Below are 26,537 nucleotides of genomic sequence, written 5' to 3'. Positions count from 1 at the left end.
ATACCTGGAGACAAATGAAAATGAAAATATGACATACCAAAATTTATGGAATACAGCATAGGCAGTACTAAGAGGGAAGTTTATAGCGATACAGGCCAACCTCAAAAAACAAGAAAAATCTCAAATAAACAATCAAACAATACACCCAAAGGAACTATAAAAAGAAGAACAAATGAAGCCCAAAATTAGCAGAAGGAAGGAAATAATAAAAATCAGAGCAGATGTAGTCCCATTTGTTTATTTTTTTGATTGTTTCCCTTGCCCTGTCAGACATGGTAATTGAAAATATGCTGCTAAGAAGAACGTTGAAGAGCATACTGCCTATGTTTCCTTCTAGAAGTTTCATGGTTTCAGGTCTTACATTCAAGTTGTTAATCCATTTTGAGTTAAATTTTGTGTATGGTGTAAGATAGTGTTCTACTTTCATTCTTTTGCTCGTGGCTGTCCAATTTTCCCAACACCGTTTATTGAAGAGACTTTCCTTTCTCCATTGTATGTTCTTGGCTCCCTTGTTGAAAATTAGCTGTCCATAGATGTGTGGGTTTGTTTCTAGGCTCTCGATTCTGTTCCATTGATCTATGTGTCTGTTTTTGTGCCAGTACCATGCTGTTTTGATTACTATAGCTTAGTAGTATATTTTGAAATCAGGGAGTATGATACTTCCAGCTTGTTCTTTTTTCTCAGGATTCCTTTGGCTATTTGGGGTCTTTTGTTGTTCCACATAAATTTTAAGATTCTTTGTTCTATTTCTGTGAGAAATGTCCTTGGAACTTTGCTAGGGATTGCATTGAATCTGTAGATTACTTTAGGAAGTATGGACATTTTAACTATGTTAATTCTTCCAATCCAAGAGCATGGAATATCTTTCCATTTTGTGTCTTCTTCTATTTCTTTCAACAATGTTTTATAGTTTTCAGTGTACAGGTCTTTCACTCCTTTGGGTAACATGATGTGATCTATAGAGAAATCAATATGTAATGATGTACACCGAAATTTATATAATGTTATAAACCAATGTTACTCCAATGAAAAAAAAGAAGAAAACTCAGAGCAGAAAGAAATGAAATAGAGATGAAAAAGACACTAGAAAAGATCAATGACACTAAGAACTGGTTCTTTCAAAAGACAAAAAAAATTGACAAACCCTTAGCCAGACTGATCAAGAAAATAAGAGAGAAGGCTTGAGTTCACCTGGGGTTTGGGTGGCACAAGAAGTAGAGAGAAATAGATAAAATCAGAAATGAAGGAGGAGAAATTACAACAGACACCACAGAAATACAAAGGATAGGGGTCAGGCCCATGGCTGAGTGGTTAAGTTTGTGCACTCTACTTCAGCGGCCCAGGGTTTCATCAGTTTGGATTCTCAGCACAGGACCTATCACCACTCATCAAGCCATGCTGAGGCAGCATCCCACATAGCAGAACTAGAAGGACCTACAACTAGAATATACAACTATGTACTGAGGGTCTTTGGGAAGAAGGAAAAAAAAAAGAGGAAGATTGGCAACATATGTTAGCTCAGGGCCAATCTTAAAAAAGAAATACAAAGGATTTTAAGAGAATACTATGAGAAGCTATATGCCAACAAATTGGATAATCTAGAAGAAATGGATAAATTCTTAGACTCATACAATCTCCCAAAACTGAATCAAGAAGAAACAGAGAAACTCAATAATCCAATCATTAGTAAAGAGATCAAAACAATCATCAAAAACCTCCCAAAAAACTAAAAGTCCAGGATCAGACAGCTTCCCTGGTGAATTCTACCAAACATTCAAAGAAGAATTAACACCTATCCTTCTCAAACTCTTCCAAAAAACTGAAGAGAAGGGGATGCTTCCTAAATCATTATATGAGGCCAATATTACCCTGATATCAAAACCAGACGAGGAGAACACAGAAAAAGAACATTATAGGCCAATATCACTACTGAACAGAGATGGAAAAAGCCTCAAAAAAATATTAGCAAATTGAATACAACAATACACTAAAAAGATCATACACTATGATCAAGTGGAGTTTATTCCAAAGATGCAGGGATGGTTCAACATCCACAACTCAATCAATGTGATACTCAACAGTGAAAACCTGAAAGCTATCCCTCTAAGAACAGGAACCAGACAAGCATGCCCACTTTTGTCACTCTTATTTAACACAGTATTGGAAGTCCTAGCCAGAGTAATTAGGCAAGAAAAAGAAGTTAAAGGGGTAAAAATTGGACAGGAAGAAGTAAAACTGTCACTATTTGCAGATGACATGATTTATATACAGAAAACCCTAAAGAACCCAACAAAAAACTTAGAAATAATAAACGAATATGGTAAAGTTGCAGGGCACAAAATCAACATACGAAAATCAGTTGCATTTCTATACACTAACAACAAAATAGAAGAAAGAGAAATCAAAAATATAATCCCATTTACAATTGCAACAAAAAGAATAAAATAGCTAGGAATAAATTTAACTAAATTTAACTAATAAATTTAACTAAAGAGGGGCCAGCCTGGTGGCGCAGAGGTTAAGTTTGCACTTTCTGCTTCTCGGCAGCCTGGGGTTCGCTGGTTCGGATCCCGGGTACGGACATGGCACTGCTTGGCACGCCATGCTGTGGTAGACGTCCCACATATAAATAGAAGAAGATGGGCATGGATGTGAGCTCAGGGCCAGTCTTCCTCAGCAAAAAGAGGAGGATTGGCAGTAGTTAGCTCAGGGCTAATCTTCCTAAAACAAACAAACAAACAAAAAAACAAAAAAAATTTAACTAAAGAGGTGAAAGACCTGTATACTGAAAACTATAAAACATTGTTGAAAGAAATCAAAGACAAAGCAAATAAATGGAAACATCCATATTTCCTAAAGCAATCTACAGATTCAATGCAATCCCTAGCAAAGTTCCAATGACATTTCTCACAGAAATAGAACAAAGAATACTAAAACTTATGTGACACAACAAAAGACCCCAAATAGCCAAAGGAATCCTGAGAAAAAAGAACAAAGCTGGAGGTATCACACTCTCTGATTTCAAAATATACTACTAAGCTATAGTAATCAAAACAGCATGGTACTGGCACAAAAACAGACACATAGATCAATGGAACAGAATCGAGAGCCTAGAAACAAACCCACACATCTATGGACAGCTAATTTTCAACAAGGGAGCCAAGAACATACAATGGAGAAAGGAAAGTCACTTCAATAAATGGTGGTTGGGAAAATTGGACAGCCACGAGCAAAAGAATGAAAGTAGAACACTATCTTACACCATACACAAAAATTAACTCAAAATGGATCAAAGACTTGTACGTAAGACTTAAAACCATAAAACTCCTAGAAGAAAACATAGGCAGTGAGCTCTTTGACAATAGTCTTAGCAGTATCTTTTTGACTACCACGTCTCCCCAGGCAAGAGAAACAAAAGAAAAAATAAACAAACAGGACTACACTAAACTAAAAACCTTCTGCACAGCAAAGGAAACCACCAACAAAACAAAAAGACAGCCTAATAATTGGGAAAAGATATTTGCAAATCATATATCTGATAAGAGATTAATATCCAAAATATATAAAGAATTCAGACAACTCAACAACAAAAAACAAACAACCCAATTAAAAAATGGGCAAAGGATCTGAACAAATGTTTTTCCAAAGAAGATATACAGATGGCCAACAGACACATGAAAAGATGTTCAACATCACTCATTATTAGGGAAATACAAACCAAAACTACAATGAGATATCACCTCATGCCTGTCAGAATGGCTATAATTAACAAGACAAGAAATAAACATTGGAGAGGACGTGGAGAAAAGGGAACTCTTACACACTGCTGGTAGGAATGCAGACTGGTGCTGCCACTATGGAAGACAGTATGGAGATTCCTCAAAAAATTAAAAATAGAATTACCATATGATCCAGGTATTCCACTGCTGGGTATTGATTCAAAGAACATGAAAACACGAATGTGTAAAGATATATGCACCCCTATATTTACTGTGGCATTAGTCACAATATCCAAGACTTGGAAACAACTTAAGTGCCCATCAACGGACGAATGGACAAAGATGTGGTATATACACACAATGGAATACTACTCATCTACAAAAAAAGGTGAAACCTAGGGGCCAGCCCCATGGCCTAGTTGTTAAGTTTGGCATGGTCTGCTTTGGCAGCCTGGGTTTATGGGTTCAGTCCTCAGGCGTGAACCTACACCGCTTGTCAGCAGCCGTGCTGTAGCAGCCATCCACGTACAAAACAGAGGAAGATTGACACCAATGTTAGCTCAGGGTTAATCTTCCTCAAGCAAAAAGAAGAAGATAGGCAACAGATGTTAGCTCAGGGAGTAGCTCAGGGAGAATCTTCCTCAGCAAAAAAAAATGCCCCCCCAAAAAAAACAAGCACAGGGGAATGAACTTTTATCACAATAGAGCAATGAGATCTGCTGACCCACTCTCCAGTGAAACAGGTGAAAATTATGAAAAGAAAATCCACAACAATTAAAGCCTCTGGAAATAGTCCTAAGGGCAAACAGCAAGCAAAGAAATATCTATTCAAGAAAATCTATAAAAATTTTTTAAGAAAGGTGAGTCTGTGGTATATGAATCAAGACTACTCCCCCTCCTTCATTCCATCTCAGTAAGGCAAAGACTCTACCTTACACAGTTCCAGCCAAGAAAACAGGGCTTCCTTTTCCCCTAGCTCCCAGTCAAAGGGCTTTATTCCCAGGAGGAGCAGAACTCCAGCATTTCTCATACTGCCCCAGCTACATTTTGCTGAGGCTAAGTACTGGATGAGCATAGTCAAGAGGTGAGGTCCTTTCTTCTGACCAGCCCCTACTCACAGAACAATGGCTCTACCTTGGGAGTATCACAGTGAGAATACTGGGGCCCTAACTACCCCTGCCCTGTCCCGGTGGTAGTTCCACACCAGGAAAGTTTAGCTGAGAAGACTTCAGGCTTCTGCCTCCTCACAGCCAACTAAGCACTCAGCTCCTAGAGCAGGAATGTCACTTAGAGAGAAGATTGCCATTAACTCCACCCCAAGTCCAGAACCCTGGCTCAGAGATTTTGCCTGGGAGAAGAAGCAAACCATAAAACAGATAGCTCCTAATCTCTTCCAAAGCAATTGACTTCATTTGCAATAGGCTGTGGAGAAGTTCAAACTTAAGGGTGCTCTCCAGAACAGTGGAGGATGTGGTAAAAGACAATTGGGAAGAGAGTCATGGACACAGCCTAGACTATAGGCCAGCTAGTTTGCAGGCAAGAACCAGAGAACAAAACAATTGGGAGGAGCCCTTCTGGGGTCAGAACAAATATTAAATACTGACCACAGAAACTATTCCTTCAAAGAACTTTAATTTGATTTAAGCCCTAAGGCAATGTTGAAAACAATAGAGCAATCAGCCATCATGGTCAGAGAAAGACAGAAAGATACACCTACTAATAATACTGTCATCCCAGAGTAACTATGGGCCTACTCATAGCTGTGCCTCTCTGAAGAGCAACTACAGAGGCTTAACTCTGTGTGTGGCAGGGGAGGGGGGGGTGGGGATGACAGACTTCATAAAATAATCCATCCAAGTCACTATAATATAAACAAATAACAATAATAAGTCTGGGGAGAAGGGGGTCCTGTATCAGGAGTTGCTAAAATATTTTATCTAAAATGTTCAGGTTCCAACAGAAAATTATGAGACACATCAAGAAACCTATGAGGTATGACCCATGCACCAGAAAAAAAGTAGGCAGCACAAACCACCTGTGAGACTAAACAGATGTTGGATTTAGCAGAAAAATACTTCAAAATAACCATTATAAATATATTCACAGAACTAAAGGAAAGCATGATTAAAATAATAAAGGAAGGTAGGATGACAATGTCACATGGAATAGAGAACATCAACAAAGAAGTAGAAGTTATTTTTTAAAAAGACCCAAGTGGAAATTCTGGAGTTGAAAAGTACAGTAACTGAAATTTAAAAATTCATTAGAGAGGCTCAAAATATTTGAACAGGAAGAAGAAAGAATTTGTGAACTTAAAGATAGATCAGTAGAGATTTATTCAACTCGAAGAATAAAGAGAAAAAAAGAATGAAAAAAATCTTAACAGAGCCTCAGAGAAACAAAGGACACCATTAAGCACACCAACACACATAAATGGGACTACCAAAAGTAAAGGAGAGACAGAAAGGAGAAGAAAAAATATTAGAAGAAATAATGGATGAAAATGGCCCAAATTTATTGAAAGACAATAACCAAAAAGCTCAACAAACTTCAAGTAAGATAAATGCAAAGAGATCCACAGACACATCATAGAGAAAATGCCAAAAGTCAAAGACAAGGAGAAAATCTTAAAAAAAAAAAACAAAGGAAAAATAACTCATCAGTTACAGAGAAACCTCCATAAGATTAACAGCTGACTTCTCAATAGAAACAATGTAGGCCAGAAGACAGTGATACAATGACAGTGATAATCAATATGCTCAAAGAAAAAATTAACCCAAAATCCTATATCCAGCAGTTATCTTTCAAAAATGAAGGAGAAATAAAGACTTCCCCAGATAAACAAAAACTGAGAGAATTTGTTGCTAGCACTCCCACCTAACAGGAAATACTAAAGGAAATTTTTCAGGCTGAAAACAAGTGACGCCATACAGTAATTAAAATCCACATGAAAAACGAGCACAGGTAAAGGTACTTTTGTTATTATAAAAGACAGTATAAATTCATATCTTTCTTCTTTTTTTTTTTGACTGATTTTAAAAGCAATTGGATAAAATAAGTGCATATAATATATTGTCAGGCCTATAACATATAGAAATGTAATACACGTGTAACATATTTGCCAATAACAGCAAAAGAAGGTAGGAGGGAGCAAAATTGTATTTGGTTATGGAAATGACTACAGATTGTAAAGTAATAATTATAACATTGTATTGTTGGGTTTATAAAATTAATAGATGTAATATGTACAGCAAAAATACCACAAAAAGAGAGAAAAGGGAATATAGCTATATAGGAATAACTTTTCTATGTATATATCACTGGAATTAAGCTAGCATAAATCTGAAGCTGATTCTGATAATTTAAGGTGTAGACACTAAACATGAGAGCAACCACTAAAAAAACCCCTGAAAAACTATAGTAAAAAAGTCATTAAAGAAATTAAATTGATACATTACAAAATATTCATGAAATGAAAAAAGAAAGCAGTAAAGTAGGAACAGAGGGGAAAAATACATGAAAACACAAATAAAGTAAAATGGTAGACATAAATCCAGCTACGTCAATAATAACATTAAATGTGAATAGATTGAAAATCCAATCAAAAAGCAGAGATTGTCAGCCGGAATTTAAAAAAAAAAAATAAAACATGATTCAACTATATGCTGTTTACAGGAGACACACTTTATATTCAAAGATACAAACAGATTGAAAGTAGAAGGAATGAAAAAGATATATCATGCAAACAACAATTAAAAGAAAGCTGGAGTGGCTACAACAATATCAGACAAAATAGACTTCAAGCAAAAAATGTTATAGACATGAAGAGGGTCATTTTATAATGATAAAAGAACAATTCATCAGAAAGCGGTAACAATTATAAACATTCTAGAACAACTAGACAGAAGATCAACAAGGAAATAGAAGACATAAACAACACTATAAGCCAATTAGACCTAATAGACATCTATAGAATATTCCATCCAATAACAGAATATACATTCCGTCAAGTCACATAGAACGTTCTCCAGGATAGACCATATGTTAGGCCACAAACAAACCTCAATAAATTTAAAAGAATAGAAATGCTACAAGATGTATTCTCCTATCACAATGGAATAAAATTAGACATAAATAACAGGAAAATTGTGGGAAATTCACAAATATCTGGACATTAAACAGCACACTACTAAATAACTACTGTGACAAAGAAGAAATCATAAGAGAAAATAGAAAATCCTTTGAGGTAAATGAAAATAAAGACACATAACAAAATTTATGGGACACAGCTAAAGCAGTGCTTAGAGCAAAATTTATAACTGTAAATGCCTATATTAAGAAAGAAGACTTAAAAAGAAGAAAGATATCAAGCCTATAACCTAACCTTCTACCTTAAGACAATGGAAAAAAGAAAGAAGACACTAAAACCACAGCAAGCAGAAAAAAGAAAATAATAAAGATTAGAGTGAAAATTAACAAAATAGAGAATTTTTTAAAATAGAGAAAATCAATGAAAACAAAAGCTGGTTCTTTGTAAAGATCAATAAATTTGACATTTAGCTAGAATTATTAAGAAAAAAGGAGAGAAGACTCAAATTATTAGAATCAGAAATGAAAGAGGTAGCATCACTACCAACCTTACAAAAATAAAAAGAATTATAAAGGAATACAATGAACAATTGTACACCAACAAATCTGATAACTTAGATTAAATGGACAGTTTCCTAGAAAAATACAAACTGCTGAAATTGGCTCAAGAGGAAATAGGGATCTGGCCGGGTGGCACAGCGGTTAAGTTCGCACATTTCACATCGGTGGCCCAGGGTTCACCAGTTCGGATGCCGGGTGTGGACCTACGTGCCACTTGTCAAACCATGCTGTAGCAGGCGTCCCACATATAAAGCAGAGGAAGATGGACACGGATGTTAGCTCAGGGCCAGTCTTCCTGAGAAAAAAGAGGAGGATTGGCAGCAGATGTTAGCCAAGGGCTAATCTTCCTCAAAAAAAAAAAAAAAGAAGAAGGAAAAAGAGGAAATAGACGATCTAAATAAACCTATATCAAGTGAAAAAATTGAATTAGTAATCAAAAAACTAGACACATAAGAAAGCCCAGGCCCAGACGGCATCACTGCTGAATTCTACCAAACATTTAAAGAATACCAATTCTTCATAAACTCTTTCAAAAAACAGAAGAGAAAGGAATCCTTTGTAACTCACTTTTAGAGACAAGTATGACCCTGATACCAAAATCAGACAAAAATATCACTAGAAAAGAAAACTAAAGACCAATATCTCTTCCTAAGATCTCTTACGAAAATGGACACACAAATTCTCAACAAAATACTAGCAAACTGAATCCAGGGACATATAAAAAGACACATACACCAACATCAAAAGTGGGACTTGTCCCAGGAACACAGGTTGCTTCAACATGCAAAAATCAATTAATGTAAAAATTACATCAATAGATTAAAAAACAAACTTCACATGATCATTTAAATAGTTGCAGGAAAAGCCTTTGATCAACAACCCTTCATGATAAAAACTCTCAACAAACTAGGAATAAAAGGAAACTTTGTCAACCTGATAAAGAGCATCTATGAAAAACCCACAGCTAACATATACTTAATGGTAAAAGATTGGATGCTTTTCCCCTAAGATTAGGAACACGGCAAGGATATCTGCTCTCACCACCTCTGTTCAACATTATGCTGTAGGTTCTGGCCAGAGAAATGAGGTATAAAGGAAATAGAAGGCATCCAGACCAGAAAAGAAAAAGTAAAATTATCCCTATTCACAGATGACATGATCTTGTATATAAGTCCTAAGGAATCCACTAAACAATTATTAGAACTAATAAGTTCTGAAAGGTTGCAGAATTCAATATGAAATATTGAAACAATATGAAAATGATATTTAAAAAAATTCCATTCACAATAAGATCAAAAAGAATAAAATACCTAGGAATAAATGTAACAAAAGAGGTGCAAAATGTATGCTCTGAAAACTACAAAACATTGTGGAAAGAAATTAAAGATGTAAATAAATGGAAAAACATCCTATGTTCATAGATTAGCAGATTTAACATTGTTAAGATGCCAATACTCTCCAAACTGATCTACAGATTCAATGCAATCCCTATCAGAATCCTAGCTCTCTATTTTGCAAAAAAATTTTCAAGCTGATCCTAAAATTCATATGGAATTGCAAGGGACCCAGAATAGCCAAAACAATCTTGAAAAAGAACAAAGTTGGAGGACTCACACTTCCGGATTTCAAACTTACTACAAAGCAATGGTAATCAAGACTGTGGTCCTGGAACAAGGATAAACACATAGATCAATGGAGCAGACCTAAAGTCCAGAAATAAATCCTTACACTACGGTCAACTGATTTTCAACAAGGGTGCCAAGATCATTCAGTGGGGAAAAATATTCTCTTTAACAAATGGTACTCGGACAACTGGATAACTACATGCAAAAAAATGAAGTTAGACCCTTACCTCACATCACATACAAAAATTAACTCAAAATGTATCAAAGACTTAAATGTAAGAACTAAACCTATAAAACTCTTAGAAGAAAACATAGGGATAAATCCTCATCACCTTAGATTTGGCAAAGGATTCTTAAATATAACACCAAAAGCATAAGCAACAAATGAAAAAAAATAAATTGGACTTCATCAAAATTTAAAACTTTTGTGTCTCAAAGCACACCATCAAGAAAATGAAGAGACAACCTACAGAATGAGAGAAAATATTTGCAAACGTATATCTGATAAGGAATTTGTATCTGAGTATACAGAGAATTCTTCCAACTCAATAATAAAAACCCAATCCAATTTAAAAATGAGCAAAGGATCTGAACAGACATTTCTGCAAGGAAGATATATGAATGGCCAATAAACACATGAAAAGATGCTCAAAATCATTAGTCATCTAGGAAATGCAAACCAAGTCCACAACGAGATGACACTTCACATCCATTAGGATGACTAGAATCCAAAATTCAGATAATAAGTGTCGGTGAGGATGCAGAGAGATTGTAACCGTCATACTCTGTGACATACAGAAGTCCGACTAAGGGACCTGAGCATCCACAGATTTTGGTGTCTTAGAACCAAGGAGGAGAGGAGTCCTGGAACCAATCCCCTTTCGATATCTAGAAACAACTGCATAAGGTTCACTACACTCCAAGGTTTCAGGCTTCCACTAGGGATCTTGGAACACATCCTCCACAGATAAGGGGAGACTACTGTACACAAGTAATGCATAAGTTAAGTAAAAGTCCTATAGCCCTAAATTTGAATTGGAAGTATCAGTATAGTCCCATGATATATATACACACATATTCATATGCACAGCCATAGCCATCCATCACATATTGTGGTCTTAAAATACCATTTTCCACATAAAGATACCAGGGCTTCTTGGTTAAATGGCTGACTCCAGGTCTGGGGCAAAAAAATGTGAAAGATGAGCCTGGAACATCCTGTCAGTTAGGTAACAAGGAAACTATCAAAGTGTATATACTAGGTCATGTTAAAAGGACTCAAGAGCCAACTTAAAAGGCTCCCAATAGCCATAGATGGAAAAATCTGAACTTAAATAATAATTGCAGTGCATTGAAACCCACTAAATATGTTTAAGTCCATGCGTTCCTAATGATATTTTAATAAAATTAATTGATCACATTTGAGGGTCACCTTTGGGAGACAATTCATCTTGAAAATTGATAAATCAAGCATTTATCCTACGTTCTCTATATGAACTATATCCCCAGGTAACCAAATAGTAGATAAGGGGAAATGTCCTTTTATAAATGTATTATAAGTAATAAATAAAACAGAGATGATAAAATTAAAATACCACCATTTTGCAAACCCCAATGAAGTGATAGATCTAGTCATTAATCATCAATGGCTACTAACGTCACAAAAAGAGAGACATTCAGACTTATGTGTCTTCTGATGAAAGAAGACAATACTGCCTATAGTTTTGCCAAAGGGATTGAACCTCAGACTAATCCAGCCTCTGGATCCAGCTGCCAATTTGTACAAAATATAAAGGACAGAGAAACATGTTGAACTCCACTGTGAGTATGCAATCAACAAAATTCAGGCTGTTAGCAAGGGTCTGAGTTCTTCAACAGGCAAGTTGTGAGAAAAAGAAAGGAACAGAGGAAATTCCTGTAGTTTAAAAGAGAATTTAAAAACATATCAAACCTTATTTAAACAAAAAAGGCAAGACTAGTTTTGACAACTATACCAGTAGCGTAAGATTATAACATTAAAGAAAGCAGAAATTGGGTGAGGGCTATATGGGAATCCTGTACTATCTTTGCAAATTTTCTATAATTCTAAAATTACTTTAAAATAAAAAATTTATTTAAAAAAGAAAGGCTAGGAATGCTATAAAAAATGGTAATAATGATTGTTGGCAAGGACGTGGAGAAATTGTATCCCTCATATTCTGCTAGTGGGAATGTAAAATGATGCAGACACCTTGGAAAATGGTCTGGCAGTTCCTCATAAGATTAAACATAGAGTTGCCATATGGCCTACAATTCCAATTCCTAGGTATACACCCCAAACAAATGAAGACACATGTCCACGCTAAAACGTGCACACAAATGTTCCCAGCAGTATTATTCACAATAGCCAAAATGTGGAAACAATCAAAATGTCCATCAACTACTGAATGGGTAAAGAAAATGTGGTATGTGCATAAAATGGGAATTACTAAGCCATAAAAAGAAAGGAAGTACTGACATATGCTACAACATGGATGAACCTTGAAAATAACATGTTAAGTGAGAGAAGTCAGTCCCAAAGGACAAGATATTTCATAAGTCTATTATATGAAAAGTCCAGAATAGGCAAACTCATAGAGAATGAAAGTAAACTGGTAGTTACCTAGGCCTAGAGGGGTTGGGAGGAAATGGGGAGTGACGGCAAATGGGCATTAGGGTTTCTTTTTGGGATGATAAAAATGTTCTAAAGTTGATTATCGTGATGGCTGCACAACTCTGTGAATATACTAAAAACCACTGAATTGTATACTTTGAGTGAATTGTACGGTACGTGAATCATCTCTCAAAAAAATCTGTCATGAAAAAAGGCAAGATTAAGTAGATGTATTTTTGGGTGATAAAACTATAAAGAAACGCAAGGAACTGGTTAGTATAATAAAAATGAATATCATGGTTACTTTGGGGGGAAAGGAGGTGTTGTATTGGAATAGGACACACAGACAGTCTTCTAGAGTGGCCGGCAAACTTCTATTTTTTGATCTGGTGGTGGAGCTGTACATTTGTTGTGTGAGCTTTTCTTGTATCTGTTTTATAATCAAAAGATTTTTCTAAAAGACTCACCAGCAAATATATTTCAAACACAATGTAAAGCCTCATAGAATCCAAACTTAGCATGTACAAAGTACCAACTTTGGCTCTGTGGAGTACAAGAGATTATACCTGTCCTCAAGGAACTCATCTTTCAGCAAGAAGGATAAAAAAAGAGCTAGAGTAGACTAGGCCATATTAAATATTTACTGGCACAAAATTTACAGACAGTGTACAAGAGGGTTTAGAAGGGGATATGGGATTTGGGGGCAAAGGACAGGGATTAGGTGGTGCATCAGAAAAGGAATTTAAGCTACACTCTGAAAAGAGTAAAACTGGGACATAGAGAGAGCTTATGCAGGCTATATTCATTGAGCACTTAATATATTTTCGTCTTTTTCATTCATTAAATCATTTAACCCTCACAACAAACCTATAAAGCTGGTCCTATTATTATTTCCATCATACAGATAAAGTAACTGAGGCACAGACAGTCTGCGTAGGGCATCAGTGGGAAGCACAGTGGAAAAGGTAGTCTGGATTGACTCTGGGCAAACTAGTTTACCTTTCTGTGTCTGAGTGTCCACTTATTTAAAATGGGGATGATAATAACTCTCATTTCTTGTATTAAGTTGTACAACTTGGTCCCTTTGTGTTCTTCAGGGTTTGTTATTTATATATTAGATTGCTGTTTCATACAGTGTTTCTACTATTCCACAATAGAACGAGATCATGCTATGTTTTGAGGCATCTAGAACAGTACAGTTTAAAAATTATTATTGCCCATCTTTGCAAAGAGGGTGCCATATTCCAGGAATTAGGAAACTTGGCAGTTCCTATGATAAGACTGGCACAGTGAGGTAAATGATTTTAAAATCTTTGCAAAATGTAGAGGCTAAAGATAAGCAGAGGAGGCAACTCTACCAAGGGTGGGGCACAGCTTAAAGTGAGCATGGATACAGCCTGAGGGATGTCTGCACAGGTCTCCTGGGGCTAGGGCAACATCAATAGCCAGCAGGGCAGGTGCCTATAGGGTCTCTCAGTTCTATTTAGAGGTGTCCCTTTCTTAGCCCCAACCCAGATACAAAAGACAGAGGGTGTCAGTAGTACGGGTAACAGACACACCAAGAGAAAAAGAAATAGCTAGGAAAGGCCAGGCAGGATCCCAAAATATACATACTTTCCGTAAGAGGTATCTTTTAATACTAATTCTGGAGCTCTATACCAGCGTGTGGCTACATAGTCTGTATAAATGTCTCCAGGAGCTGCTAGCGTTCGTGCAAAACCAAAATCACAGAGTTTAGTAATTCCTGACTGGGATACTAAAATATTCTCAGGTTTTATATCTCGATGAATGATCTAAAAAACAAACAGAAGATGCAATACATTAAAATAAGGTTTTGTTATCTAGAGAATGTCTCAAAAATTATACAGAGAAAATCTAGCTAATTAAGACAATAAAGCTATTTTCTGACTACATGCAAAGGATTAACTACACAGTGCAAAAGCTAAATAGTTATATATGTTCAATTCTTACGCCATCCGTCATCTCAAAATGAAATGAAGTCAAGAAAACAGACTTAAAACTAAAAAGGTAGATCACATTCCTAAAAGGAAAAGTAATCAAAAGAACTTAATGAAAAACGTTTAACGTTCCTCTAATTCCCTGTCACGTGCCAGGTTCTGCCTTTTCTCTCTTTCCTTCACAGGTAAACCTCTTGACGACATTATCTTTTTGCAGTCTTTAGGTTCTGGTCACTCAACCATCCATCAAGGTAATGTAATCTGTCCTCTCTTTCCATGTTCCATTAAACTGCTCTAGCCAAGGTCATCAACAACTTTGTTGTTGCTGTATCCAATAGACACTCCTCAATACATATCTTACTTGATATCTTAGCATAAAAATGTTGCCAACCACTGCCCCGTTCCTGACTTCTGGGACCTAAAATTCTCCCAGTCTCCTTCTATCTCTGTGGCAGTTCTTCTTTATCTGTCCCTTAAATGTAGGGTTCTGGTTTTATGCTTTCTCTTCTCCTACATCATGTTTCCTGGGCAATCTCATCTACTCTTTTTTTTTCCTTTTGACCACGTTCTTCACTTAGTTATGGGGACACCATACTCTCTTGGGCTTCTTCCCACCTATTGGCTGCTCCATCTCAACCTCATCTATCCTAATAGCTTTAGTAACTATCCATATTCTGATGATTTCCAAATTTCTGTATCTAACCAAGATATCTCTCCTGGTTTCCAGAAGGAGTGGAAGCCCAGAAGAATTCCCACAAGGCTGACCCACACACCCTTCAAACCCAGTATATCCAAAATTAAATGCATCATCTTCTCCCCCAAACGTATTTGTTGTCAACAGTCTTTTAGCTCAGTGAGTGGAACTAACATTGACCCCATGGCTTAAGCCAGAAACCAAGGCATTTTTCTCCGTTAGTCCCCTACTCTCTTAACGTATCTACTTCTCTCTCTACTTTAAGTCCCCTCAGTTCACCACTAAATTACTATACTACCAACTGGTCTCCCTAAATTCACTCTGATCCCCTCCAATCCACTGTCCGCAATGAAGTCACAGTACTATTTTAAAATTACATGTGTGATCATGTCACTTCTCTGCTTAATATCCTTCAAGGATTCCCCATCCCATAGGACAAATTTGAAACTCCTTAAAATGGCTTGTAAGGCCTTGAAAGATTTGGCCCCTGCTCACCTTCTCAACCTCCCTTCCTTTCAATTTTTCGGGATTTTTCTCATCTCTGCATTTGCTGATGCTGTTCCAACTGCTTAGAACACTTTGCCTGGCCAACTATTTCCTCAGTCCTCAGCTTAGATGTTTGCATTAGATGTTCCTTCTATATGTTCTCACATCATTCTGCACTTCCCCCCTCAGTTTTTGTCATGCTATATTATTAATTGCCTGTTACAGTCTGTAACTCCCACCAGACTGTAAGCTCCATGAGGGCAAGATGTATGTCTGTCCTGTTCAAGCTACATCCCCCAGTGCCCACTACAGTGCCTAAAACAAAGAAGGCATATAAAAACTTTATCAAATGAATGAAGCATATTCTCATCCCCAGCAAATTATCATAGTACAGCGAAAATATCTCAGTGACAGAAACCTGGGATCTTTCCTTGTTTATACAACTTACTGTTATAAGTCTTTGGGATTGGCTCTTGCCTCAGTCTCTCTCCATAAATCGCCAAAAAATTAACCTAGGGTAATGAGCCACCTTGAAGATACCATCTAGAAAGCTGTATTAGTTCTTTTTTTACTTCCACAACTTTTATTGAGTGACTAGTATATGCCAGACATTATGCCTAGATCTGAGGATTTAACATGAGCAAAAATAGACATGGAAAAGCACATTAAGGTACCACTTCACACATTCTGCCCACCACACATCTATTGCCCTCCTCCTCAGTGTTCTAAACACGTGGCAGAAAGATCACCCAGTTGATACCTTAATATTCTCACTCTTTTCAACGAATAACCCCATGACTACATGTGGAATTTTGTTATCCTTGAGAACAAAGTACTCTCTGAATCCCACCTTTTAAAATTCTGTTTTGACAACACCCTCCTTGGTCTTCTACTATAACACTGAGACCTCCAAAAACACAGTATTTCTATTTGTTTAGGCCTTCTTTAATATCTCTCATCAATGTTTAGTAGTTTTTGGTGTATAGGTCTTGTACATGTTTTGTCAGATTTTCCCTAAGAATTTTTGATGCTGTTGTAATGCTATTGTTAATTTTAATTTCTGATTACCTGTTGCTAATATATAGAAATACAGTTAATTTTGGTATGTTGATCTTGTATCCTGCAACTCTGATAAACTTGCAAATTAGTTCTGCACACTTTGTGATAGATTCCATAGATTTTCTACATAGATGACCTGCCATTTGTCAATAAAAACAGTTTTACTTCTCCGAAAAAAAAAAATCTGGGGCTGTCCCGGTGGCATAGTGGTTGAGTTTGTGCGCTCTGCTTTGGCTGCCCAGGGTTCGCAGGTTCGATCCCTGGCATGGACTTATATACTGCTCATCAAACCAGGCTGTGGTGGCATCCCATATATACAAAATGGAGGAGGACTGGCACAGTTGTTAGCTCAGGGACAATCTTCCTCAAGCAACAAAGGGGAAGATTGGCAACAGATGTTAGCTCAGGGCCAATCCTCCTCACCGAAAAAAAAATCCACTTCACACTCACTAGAATAGCTATAATCAAAAAGACAATAACAGGGGAGGATGTGGAAAAACTGGAATACACTGTTGGTGGGAATGTAAATAAAATGATATAGCCACTTTGTAAAACAGTTTGGCACACTCCTGGTAGCTTTGTAAACCAAGAGCCCCCCAAATCTTGGTGAAAACCAGTGGCCTAGCAGCCTAGGCAGGGAGTAGAACAGGGCTGTTTCTTCTCCAAAGCCTCATTCCCAGACAACTGTCATCATTTGACCTGTCCAGCAGGTCACTGGAAAATCCTACTAGAAGGCTTGTCTTTATTTGACCTAACTCAGAGCTGGCCTAATGCAAACAGCCCTTCTCCTGGGGCCTTTGTCAGAAATAATTAGCAGCTACTGGATAACATTATAGCCACCTGAGGCAGCTATAACTGCACAAACAACAAGCTGACCAAAATACTTAAAAAGAAAGGCTGGGAGTGAGATGTCCATGAAGGGTGTGAAAAGCTCCAACATATTCCTAAGAATCAAGAAGGCCACATGCAGAGCTGTGCACACGCCCAGGAAAGACCTGAGATGATCCTAAGCTCTCACTTCTGGCTGACTTTGAGGCTCTGCACAAGCAGGAAGGTAAGGCTAAGGCAGAGTTGTAAACTGCCTGCTTGAGCGTCAAAGGCATGTCCCAACACACAGAGAGAGCTCCTCGGTAAATACGGCTGAGAGATTTATTAGTTTCAGGCATTTAAGGAAATCTCTGTCCAGTCATTAGCGAACCCCTAAACTAACTGAGCAGAGATTTCAGTGGTCACACATGATGAAGAATACAGACTTCACAGAATTAGTTGAGAAAAGTAACTAAACAAACGGGCACAACAACAAACAGCAACAACAACAAACCCTGAGAGATGGGAAACTCTGATTTCCAGAGTCGCCCAATTATGTTATTTTAAATGTGCAGTTTTCAACAAAAAAATTACAAATTCCAAAAAATTTCCAAAACAAAAAGATATGTGAACAAACAAGTATGGCTCATACACAGGAAAGAAAAGCAGTCAACGAGAAACATTGAACTTGCTAGACAAAGACTATAATCAGCTATTTTAAATATGTTCAAAGCCATAGAAACCATGTCTAAAGAACTAAAGAAACACTTTTTTGCAAATATTTAATAAGATACACAAATATTAATAAGATATACAAACATGAATTTGCCTGTTCTGGACATTTCATTTAAATGAAACTTATACTAAGTGGTCTTTTGCGTCTTTTTTCACTTAACGTTTTCAAGGTTCATCCATGTTGTAGCATGTATCAGGACTTCATTTTGTGGCTAAATAAATGCCATTATATGGATATACCTCATTTTGTTTATCCATTCATCAGCTGATATACCATTTGAGTTGTTTCCACTTTTTGGCTATCATGAATAATGCTGCTATGAACATTCCTGTGCAGGTTTTTAAGTGAACATACACTTCCAATTCTCTTGGATAGATATGTAGGAGTAGAATTGCTGGGTCATATGGTAATTCTATGTTTAACTTTTTGAGGAACTGCCAAACTGCTTTCCATAGCAGCTGCACCATTTTACATTACCACCAGCAGAGAGGTTTTCCATTTCTCTATTTTCTCGCCAACATTCATTATTGTCTGTTTTTAAAATTACAGCCAGCCTAGTGGGTGTGAAGCAGCATCTCATCGTGATTTTGATTTACATTTCCATAATGACTGATGATATTGAGCATCATTTCATGTACTATCAGCCATTGTATATCTTCTTTGGAGAAATGTCTACTCAAGCCCTTTGCCCATTTTTAAATGGGATTGTCTTTTTATTGTTGGCTTGTATTTTATAGATCCCAGATACTTGATGCTTATCAGATATGATTTGCAAATATTTTCTCCCATTCTGTGAATTGTCTTTTTACTTTTAGTGTCCTTTGATGCACAAAAGTTTTTTAATTTTGATGAAGTCCAATTTGTCTATATTTTCTTTGATTGGTTTTGCTTGTAGTGCCATACCTAAAGAACTATTGCCTAATACATGGTCACACAGATTTTCACCTATGCTTTTTTCTAAGAGTTTTACAGTTTTCGCTCTTACATATAGGTCTTTGATCCATTTTGAGATAATTTTTATATATAGTGTAAACTATCAGACTTTGGATTCAAACAATGAGTTTGATTCTCCTTTACTTTATAGTGGAATGCTTCAGAACTACGTAAAACTCCATATTACAATCTGATTTACAATACCTCTGCTCTATATAGCCCTATTTGCTTGAATTTAAACACCCATCTAAGACAGTTCGATTTCCATACCCTCTATAACAGCCTCAGGGAGCTTAGTTCTAAATCAACCAGAGCTTCAGTTTAATTAATTTTCCAGTCAAATTTTATACAATTAATTGCTAATGCATATAAAAAATGAGCCAAAAGCTTCCAGAAGGAGACTGAATAAGAATGTCTGAGGTAGACTGCAAGATTGGGAATTTCCTATATGCCCTAGAAGCCAAATGGAAAGTGCAGTCCTTGACTGTTTTCTGATTTTAATAAATCACTGGAAAAGACACATTAGGAACAACTGGGTAAATTTTAATATAAATTTGGTATTGGATGTTATTAAGGAATTGTTAATCGTGCAGATGTAGAAATGATTCTGAAGTTAAATAGGAAAATGTGCTTTCTTAAAGACATACATAGTATTTAGAGATAAAATGTCAGGTTTATAATTTACTTTAAAATACTTCAGAAAACAAAACAGATGAAGCACATATAGCAAAAAATTAACAATATATTAAGTAACATTAAAATGTTAACAATAATATTATTCAAGGAATTTCAAATAATTCCTTGTTTGGAAAACTATGAATTTAAAAGCCAAAAGTAGAGTTATGCAAAATATGCAAAAAATACGCAGAAGTGGCCTAAATTTAGGGAAGCAAGGCTTTGTGGAGTAGGAGGTGGGGTTGGGGCCTAGGAAGATTGACAGTCCTTAGGTATTAATCAGAATTACTCAGAATTCATAAAGTTTACCAAAAACTGGATAAAATTTAACAAGCTCCATAACGGTAGGAACCAAGTCTTTTATTCAAGGCTGCACCCTCAGCACCTACTAGAATCAATATTTGCTACTGGAGGATGCTCAATAAACATTTGTTGAATAAATGAATGAGGGAATAACCATTTCTCCCCCATAAGTGGCCAAATATTTGCATTTAGACTCTGACTGCTTCCAAAATGGTTTTGAAGAGGCTTATAATATTAACCAGATCAAAATTTTAAAATTAAAAAAAAAAAACAGAAAGAAAAGATAAACTAGATTCCTATAATTAGTTACTGCTAGTGAACATTAAATTTTTATCTGAGCTGCCTAGAAGCCAATATAAAAAAGTAAATATATTTTCATTATTAAACAAAAGAAGGTAAACAAATACTTCTGGAGATAAAAAGCTTTTTATGGTACTGAACTGTATTTGACTTCATGAATTCTTATTAAAAGGAACATGGGATATCACGGTAGACCGTATCGCAGACATTTCAGTTGTATAAAAACCCAGTCATCTGAAATTTGGAGATATTAGGAAAATAAAGTTCTCCTTTCTTGATTTTTGGCAACATGAAGATAACCTTAAATCATCAAGGCCAGAACCCAGATACCCAGATAATAAGTATAATAAGATTCTAATGAGCCACTTCATTCACAGTTGCTTTAATTCTCCAAGGTAACTAACTTTAAAACACTCTTTGGGGTGAGGGATGGGGATAATTTTACTCCAGGTCCCAGATAAGACCAAGAGAATAAAAGAATGCAGGTGCTCCTGTCTAGGCCTCTTTCTCTGCTGCCCCGACAGCCCCACGGATATTCTTCCAGACTTGGTGCTGCAAACTACCTTTTACTTTTCTCTCTGTCCCCTGGAGAGTGATCCATCCTTACCTCTTCAACCATGGTCTCTACCAGGAAGGTTTCAAAATCCGTATATCCAGTTCTGACAACTGCCTAAGACCATGTTAGGTAATTGGTTAACCACTATTTTTACTTAAAAATTTCCACTGTCCCTTAAAATATATCAATATATCTAAAAGCAATTCCCTCTTCTAAACTCAAGTTACTGCTGACACCATAATTATCCTGCTCTCAAATTTAAAATCTTGTAATTATCTTTGATTTCTCCTTGTTTGCATCCATCACATATCTACTTGTTTCTCAAATCCTGTCATTTCTCTTTTGCAGTCTTTCCATCCTCTCCCCTTGCCATCCTTCCCTCCTCACCATTGCCACTATCCTAGTGCAAGCCCTTACCACTTCATATCTGGACTGTCACAGCAGCCTCTCACCTGATGTCTCTGTCTCTATCCATACTTGTTCGCTACTCTTGCCAAAATTAAGCTTAGGTTTTGTTTTTATCCTGTTATAGCAAAGCTCAAAAACCTCCCATGGTTTCCCAGCATCCTCAGGAAAAAGTCCAACCTCCTCAGGATGAATTTCAAGGCTCTGGAAAACCTCTCCCCAGGGGCACCTGTGCAGTCTGATCTCCCTTTGCCTGGTCTCTGTAAAATGACTATCACCACTCTCAACTCCCCTACTCAGGGCTCCCTCTATTCTCACAGTGGTACCCCATCTGGATGTATTTCCTCTTCCCATGAAATCCCAGCTACAGTTCAAAATTCTACTTTAGTTTCACCTCCTCTTTGAAGTCTTCTACTCTCAGTCTAGCCCATACTAGTGTCTCTCTTTATTCCAAAAACATTTTTAAAGTCTACTATAGACAAGGCACAATAAGGATACAGTTAACACAACTATTCCTGACTCCCTACCAGGACTATTTATTGAGCACTTAAAATGTGTGTGACACAGTGCTAAACATTTTATACCTACTCCTAATTTGATCTTTACAAAATACCTGTGAGGTACTATAGTATCACTTTACAGATGAGAAAAACAAGGCTCAGAGAGGTTAGATAACTTTCCTGGGGCCACAGAGTAATGGGGCTACCATCTCTCATTGTGCAAGTTATAAACTACACAAATTGTGTGGTTATACATAAATAAGCTGGTGGGTGAAAACCCAGGATAGTCTGATTTCAAAGACTGTGTGCTCTCAACTGTTACATTATGCTGCCTCCCCATGGGTCCAGCTGGCAAGGAAATCACAATCTGAATTCCAGTTGCTATTACAACCACATTTTTCAAAGCTGCAAAATAAGATGCACCATTAGCAAGACAGAAGATTAGAAATTAAGATATCTGATAAAGCCTGGGATATATAGACGTTATGCCTATATAAATTACTAATAAAACTATTTTCGAGGCTTTTACTGTTATTTCCTGAATATATACCTAACTTTCTAGAAAGTAGAGCTCATGCTGGGAACAAAATATCTCCATAAAAACCTGCTGAGCTAAACACTTCCTAAGCAATGCTGAAGGCAACACTTTTTAGTGTTTAGTGTCAGAACAGTTGATCTTCTTTCTTTTCTTGATTTTTCATAAGTTAAATGACAAGACGCTACACCTCTCAGCCATTTTATTTCTCCTTTCTTTCCCTAAAGGCATCCACATTCTCTTGCCATTCCCCTGGCCTAGTTTCCAGTTCCTACCTCCAAATCTCCTTTCGTTTCAGCTAGCCTGACTGTCAATATTTTAATGTACTGTCTCTAATAAAAGCTGCCCCAGTTGACTGTTGATTCCTACATACCAAATTACTGACATCTCTGATCTCTTCTTTAGCATCCCATACTTGGTCTGCCCTATAGTTATAATTATTGTGTGCTCAATATGTTTTTTGGTTCTGCAACTAAATTGTAAGGTAGTGACACTATTTTCAGGATGTCAATTAATACTGTACAGAAAAATAATTTTAGAATACTGTTTAAGTAGCACTTACAAATCACATACATCCTATAGTTTGGCTTACTCTGAAGCACTTACATTATTATCGTGAAGATATTCAATCGCTCGGAGGATCTGGAAGAGGTATTTTCTAAGTCGTTTACTCTCTAGTCCATGACAATAATGTTGTAACTCATCTAATACTGTGTGGTCAATAAATTCAAACACCAAATGAATTTTCTTTTTCTGTCTAAAAACTTCAATCAGATTGACCAGATTTTCATGACGAAATTGCTATTGACAAAAGAAATGGATTTTTAACAAATTATTTCATGCACAATATTTGTACATGTAACACCTACATAATTTTTTTTAAAAAGCAGAAATATTCTCAGCTTCTTTTCCTCCATACATTTCAAAAGAAATTTCTCAACTAATTTGCTTACATTCCTATTTTAATAAAATGTTACTCTCTTTCATAATTAATATTTATAGAACAAAGGGAGATTATTTCTCAACTAATTTGCTTACATTTCTATTTTAATAAAATATTAATCTCTTTCACAATTAATATTTATAGAACAAAGGGAGATGTACTGCTTTACTTCAAATTGGCATGTGTTTGCTTATTAAAATAATTTAGAATTAATGTACTATAACACAATTTGGTATGCCGCTAAGAGATATCTTCCTATCCTTTAACTTGGTTTGTGGCTAAATTTGAAAGGTCCTTATATTTTCAAATGAGCCTGGATTTCAACGCCACTGAGTATGTGATCTGAATTTATAGAAATTACTTATTCTCTGAGTTTGGTCCTAAACTCTAGAGAGTAAAACATAAGTTCCAGGCAGACATTATAAATTCATTACATTGTAACAAAAGAGTATAAAAATATCTAGAAACTTTTCAGATATGTGAAATATCAGTTTATAGCTATAGGAACTTTACATAAATATACAATTATTTGTGGGTACTTTTTTCTTCATTGTCTGTAATATTGTATTAAGCAGCAAAACACATTTTTAGAGTGGTAACAATCACTGTTAAAATACTTTCAAAATGTCACAAATGGCATGTATCAGCTTAGAAAATAAATGAGGTTGAAAATTTTATGCTGTTTATTCTATTTTTGAACGCAGTGACTTAATTACAACTGAGTCTCAAATATTTAACTTTTTCAAATTATCAAAAATACTTATTCATTTGGCTAAAAATTAAGGAGTATATTTTCAATGTTGGATTCATTAGAAAACTATACTTTTATGAAAAAACATTTGCCTTTATTCCAACGGTACAATATCAATTTTTCTACTTATCTGTACTAATACATAGACCAAAATCCTTAAAACACGACTAATAGAAAAACATGCCAAAATACAATGCCAGATTCCTTTCCTATTTTTGCTCCCAATTTCCCTGGTTGGCAAGATGCCAGAGTGCTGCAGTGACAACATGCTGGCAGTAGTACAAAGAACTGATTGCTTTTGGAAACTACAAGATTAATCCTTCAACTAAGGAAAATTACTGGTTTCCTGTTCAATCTTTATTTTAAAGGCAAAAGCAGAGAAGAGTTATATTAGTTACTAAGCATTAGGGAAGATCCACGCAGGGGCAAGGAACCAGGTACTTCCTCAGATAAACCATGAAATCCCTAGAAATGCTTCATTACTCCTTTTCAAGTTGTTTACTTTTGTTTTCCTTCATTACTAGACAATTTTTATACAGATATTCTCACTAATTACTCTAACTGTAATTTATTTAATGAAATTCTACCAGATAAAAATTTAGTTCAAATCAAGTCATTATGGCAATCTTTTTAGACTAAGAATCAACTAATCCAAGAAATGCCTCTTGTGAAATCAGATTAGATCAAACTAAAAATACTATAAGAAATAAATCAATGAGAATAAATAGTTAAGGTGTCTCAAAATAGTCTGCATAATAGTTGTAATAGTAAAGTACATTTTCAAATTCATTTCTGTGTTCTTGCCACATATTGCTTATTTTTACAAAATGATTATGTAGAAAAAAATAATCAGCTTAAACACAACATAGTTGAAGAAAATGCAAAAGATAGTGCCTGGGAAAAGGTCTCCTTCTAATCAGATTTTCACTTACGGTGCACAACAGTTGCCTTACAGTATTATTATGTTTTAGGTGATCAGAATAAGGACTGGTATCTCTCACAAAATCATAACATCTTTACTGCCTTCAACTTTCCTTTTGTGTAGATACAGAGTATTTCCAACAATCCACAGATGCCTACTACTTCCTCTATTTAGAAAGCAGATTGATCCATCATGTCTAATATAGACTTATAAAGAAAGAATATTACTTTTGTATCAGATAAAAATGAACAAGAAGAGTATCTTTCTTCACCACATAAAACATCTAGACTACCCTGTCAAAGTCATAAACCTTAACGCATCTAGATAAATTCCAATAAAAGACATATAGGTACTTAAGTATTTTTTAAATCACTTGTTTTGTACCCAATCCTCAAGGAATGTTAACACTCTTTTCTTCACACTTGTGAGTTCTTTCCCCTGGGTTGACCTGTCATACCTTCTCAAAATTCTATCTCTCCTGATATTGTTCCCCATCTCTAAAAGCCTACTGGTCATCTTTACTTAACTGTACTCCTGTCACCTCAAGTTCAACATTTCTAAAACTGAACTGGTTCCCAAACCACGTCTCTTTTGGGTCTCTCATGTTTCCATCAATGAGAGCAGTCTCTGAACCTCAAAGATCCCTTTGATTCCTCCCTTTCTATTTCTTTCTACACTCTTTCATGTCTTGTTTTGCAATACATTATGTTCTAACCTTATTTTCCATTCAAATTGCTGCATTCCAGCAAGGGCCCTCATGACATTTACCAGGATTCTTGAATTAAACTCATAACAGACATCTTTTTATTCTCTCAGTCCTCCAATCTATTCTAAAAAATAGAGCCAGATTAATATTTATAGAGTTTCTGCACTCTGAATTCAAAACCTTCCACCCTTTACAAAATCAAGTTTTGACTCCTTAGCCTAAAAGACAAGACTTTAAAACCTAGCTACAATTTACTCCTCTAATCAGACTTCTTTCTATTTCTGTATAGGAAACTCTACAGGCAGGGCTGGCAGTGGTGCAGCGGTTAAGTTTGCACGTTTCACTTTGGCAGCCCGGGGTTTACTGGTTTGGATCCTGGGTGTGGACCTACGCACCACTGGTCAAGCCATGCTGTGGCAGGCGTCCCACATAAAATAGAGGAAGATAGGCATAGATGTTAGCTCAGGGCCAGTCTTCCTCAGCAAAAAGAGGAACGTTGGTGGCAGATGTTAGCTCAGGGCTAATCTTCCTCAAAAAAAAAAGAAAAGAAAAGAAACTCTACAGGCAAATGTCTCTGCTCTGTCCTTTGTCCTGCTTTAGCCTCTCTGAGCTTATGCTGTTCCCCTAACCTAGAACACAACA

The 26,537-nt window shown here is 36.1% G+C and overlaps 1 protein-coding gene across 4 annotated transcripts in view; it reads right to left on the bottom strand.

The window, feature by feature from the left end:
• The window catches only part of CDKL3 (cyclin dependent kinase like 3), a 100,792-nt gene that overhangs the window by 72,931 nt on the left and 1,324 nt on the right, over positions 1–26,537 (bottom strand). For 3 of the 4 annotated variants that reach the window (XM_014846418.3, XM_044780467.2, XM_044780475.2), the window contains exons 2-3: positions 23,180–23,374; positions 14,241–14,419 (exon numbers count right to left, since the gene is read on the bottom strand). In XM_014846418.3, coding sequence (XP_014701904.3) covers positions 14,241–14,419; positions 23,180–23,374 — 374 coding nt within the window. The remainder of the gene's footprint in view (positions 1–14,240; positions 14,420–23,179; positions 23,375–26,537) is intronic. The other variant, XM_070517367.1, reaches the window with a different exon arrangement.

Source organism: Equus asinus, chromosome 9, assembly GCF_041296235.1.
Source record: "Equus asinus isolate D_3611 breed Donkey chromosome 9, EquAss-T2T_v2, whole genome shotgun sequence".
Taxonomy (NCBI): Eukaryota; Metazoa; Chordata; class Mammalia; order Perissodactyla; family Equidae; genus Equus; species Equus asinus.
Note: the sequence above shows the minus strand (reverse complement) of the source record. Positions and strands in the feature narration are given on the sequence as shown.